General features: G+C 44.1%; 1 protein-coding gene across 1 annotated transcript; it reads left to right on the top strand.

The window, feature by feature from the left end:
* Positions 1-387: 387 nt before the first annotated feature.
* Positions 388-2,121, top strand: LOC104948796 (cytoplasmic dynein 2 heavy chain 1-like; the record flags this gene model as incomplete). Its single annotated transcript, XM_010775021.1, has 4 exons — positions 388-633; positions 843-994; positions 1,216-1,360; positions 1,988-2,121. Coding segments are annotated over exons 1-4 (677 nt in total), but the record flags the coding sequence as incomplete, so codon positions are not given.
* Between the last annotated feature and the right edge of the window lie 1,361 nt (positions 2,122-3,482).

Raw genomic sequence — 3,482 nt, 5'->3', positions numbered from 1 at the left:
GAGTGATGTCACAAAAGTTAGACCCTGTCTGGCCTACACCTTCTAAGTGCCTGTTTTTTATTCTTATTAAACCTTTTATATGGTTACCTATGTTGCAAATGTATTATCTTTTCAATTTACACACGGCATCTATTGCACGTCTGTCCGTCCTGGGAGAGGGATCCCTCCTCTGTTGCTCTCCCTGAGGTTTCTCCCATTTTTCCCTTTAAACTTTGGGTTTTCTCTGGAAGTTTTTCCTTGTACGATGTGAGGGTCTAAGGACAGAGGGTGTCGTATTGTCATACTGATATTCTGTACAAACTGTGAAGTCCACTGAGACAAATGTAACATTTGTGATATTGGGCTATATAAATAAACATTGATTGATTGATTGGTTTCCTGTCCAGCATGCTCCTGCGCCACGCCTTCTCTCGGCTGCGCTCCACCCAGGTGGCGGTGGTTCACTGCAGCGCCCAGACGTCATCCCGCCATGTGCTGCAGAAGCTCGGTCAGACCTGCATGTTGCTCAGCTCGAACACGGGCCGAGTCTTTAGACCAAAAGACTGTGAAAACCTCGTGCTCTACCTAAAAGACATCAACCTACCCAAACCTGACAAATGGGGGACCAGCAACCTCACTGCCTTCCTGCAGCAGGTAGAGACCACACATTCAAAACTAAATACTAATAGACAAGACAACAAGTCAGAGAATACTTGATATGGTTAAAAAAAACCTTTGACACCTGAGTCCAGGGTTGTTCCATGTATAATCGGAGACAACTTAAGAGTCTTTTTTGACTTACTTTCTCTTAACTTCCACTTTCCTCGTCTATATCTTCTCTTTGTCTCGTTTCTTTCCTCCAGGTCTTGACGTATAAAGGATTCTATGATGAGAATCTGGAGTGGGTTAGTCTTGAGAACATCCAGGTGGTGGCCTCCATGTCAACAGGGGGAGCTGTAGGCAGCCACTCCCTCACCTCCCGCTTCTCATCTATAGTTCGCATTGGCACTATAGAGTAAGTGGAACTCGAATGTAATCGAAGCATTTCTTTGTATTTTGCAGAACTGCCTGCGATATACATGTTTCTGACTGCAGGCACTCAACTAATTTTGGAAACTTTGTAACATCAGCATGTTACCTCAATCTATTCACTGTTGGTTTCCCTCTTACCCCAATCCCCTCTCTTTTAATTTCTGACATCCATCTGTTTCTCTGCCTCTTTGCCTCTGCCTTTAGCTATCCAGACAGGGAGCAGCTGCAGACTATCTACTCTGCGTACCTGCAGCCAGTTCTCCAGCACAGCCTGGGCAGCCAGGCATCGTGGGCCAGCACCGGGAAAACACACCAGCTGGCTGGGTCTCTGGTGCAGCTCTATGAACAGGTATTTACATGGACAGGTTGTTCCTTGGTGCTCACATTTGTGTTTGCAGCTACATGGTCTCGCCTGAGATGTTGAAAGCATAACCATTAGCATATCAGGTTGCTTTTTTGAACTTCATGAAATTACTCTGGAGCACACTTAATTAGACTCTCAAATGTCACACAATTAATTATGTGATATTTCAAGTTATAATTGGATGCTTTTGTTTGTTTTCTCTGAGGGTTCTCTTGCTAAGGGAACTCAATATAATGGTTTGGTGAGAAGGAGGATTCAACAGAACTACAATATACTACTGGATTACAAATACTTTTTATTTAACAACCTTAACCCACGTCATGTGTTTTGAAAAGTGGAGTTCTGGAGGAGAGTTCTGTCTTTTATGTAATACACACTAGCCTATCTGTGAATGAAGCCCCATATGGCTTATTCCAAATATAAACTGTGGATAGCACAGATTGAGCTTTTAGAGGTAAGATAAGTCATGTTTGATGCTGTTAATGCTGAGGCGGACACACATGGAACTTATTTTGGTAAATCAATTGATTTGTTGATTTTCAGCATATTGTCAATTGTTAATGGATTTGTCCTATAGCTATAAACGGATCTCCCTGTGTATCTTACTTTCAGGTGAAAGCCAAGTTTACAGTAGATGACCACAGCCACTACCTGTTTACCCCCTGTATCCTCACAGAGTGGGTCCTCAGCCTGCTGCGATATGACCTCACTGCAGGTAACCAAACACACACGCACCACATTCATTTGTAAGCACTTTTACTGTCGGGAATGAGATTGATGACATTACCAGCTCTCACTTAGGAAACAAATAGGAACCTGAATGGTGTCCCGGGCTCATGTTGTGCGACCAGTCCTCACATAGATTCATTTTGTTGGCACTGAGGAACATAAAGCATCACAACTGCCAGATCAAAAGGACAACACCATATGGCTCAGTCTGTTGTCAGTTTTCTATTAGAACTACTGTCTCCAACTCTCACCTTTTCCTTCACTTGATCTCTCCTCTGTTTGCTCACTTCCTCTCTTTCACTCTTCTCTCTCCCCCTCTTTTATCAACCTCTCCCTTTGCTGTCCTTTCATCTCTCCCTCTGTCACTCGTTCTCTCCTTCTGCAATGTGTTCCTGCTGTGATAGTGAGTCCAATCATTTATTTTAATTAAACACGTCAGCGGACAAACTTGTCGTTTCCTATGCTCATCATTTTCTAACGTACTCTTGCTTTTTCCTCTCTCTTTTCCCCTCTCGCTGCTTACCTTCTTTTTGGTATGTAAAAAAACCCTCACTTCTATGACTGTGTTGATGTATGTGGTAAATGTGAGTGTGCATTTGATCACAATGGATCAACAACACATCACTGACAACTCTCATGGCATTGTTTGTTGGCATTTACTTTGTTTATTGTGTTTCCCCACACACATTATAATGAGGTAATGTATGATGCCAGATACATTAAAGGTCCCATGTCATGGCCATTTCCACTAATCATAATTCCATTGTTGAGTTGTTTTCCAAACTCACATTGGTTTCTCATACAGCATCTCTGTAAACTACGTGTATTCACTGAATTTCACTCTCTGCCTTTAACGGCTCGTTGTAGCTCCAGTAGCTCCAGCCCCCACCCTCCCTGTGAGCACAGTGTGCTCTGATTGGTCGGGACGTTGTGAATCGCGCTAAGCTCCGTGGAGGTGTTGTTTCCTTGTTTAGCGATACACAGCGAAACACAGCCAAACTCATCCTGAGCACACACAAAGTCACAGCCGAAGTAAAAACAATAAGTGTGGCTTGATATTGAGTAAGAAAAAGGTTGATAAACGCTGTGAGAATGGGTCTGCAGAGAGAATTTCGCCGCGATCCCAACTTTCTGTTATCAGCCTGCAGCCAGGGAGGAGAGATCAGCAGAGCTGCTTGCACTGAGTGTGTGTGTGAGGAAGTCCGTGGATTGGTCAATTTGGACCAATCAGCGGGGGCGTAACGTAACGGCTCCGCGGACGTAACGTAACGGCTCCACGGATTGGTCCATTTAGTTCCGGGTACGGTTGCCATCATGCGTACCCGGAAGAATCAATGGACAGTGACGTATCTCCAACGAGGCGTTTTGGGGAGGTATT

Source organism: Notothenia coriiceps, unplaced genomic scaffold, assembly GCF_000735185.1.
Source record: "Notothenia coriiceps isolate Sejong01 unplaced genomic scaffold, NC01 NC01_scaffold00015130, whole genome shotgun sequence".
Classification (NCBI taxonomy): Eukaryota; Metazoa; Chordata; class Actinopteri; order Perciformes; family Nototheniidae; genus Notothenia; species Notothenia coriiceps.
The sequence above is the reverse complement of the archived record's forward strand: the minus strand, read 5'-3'. Positions and strand labels throughout refer to the sequence as shown.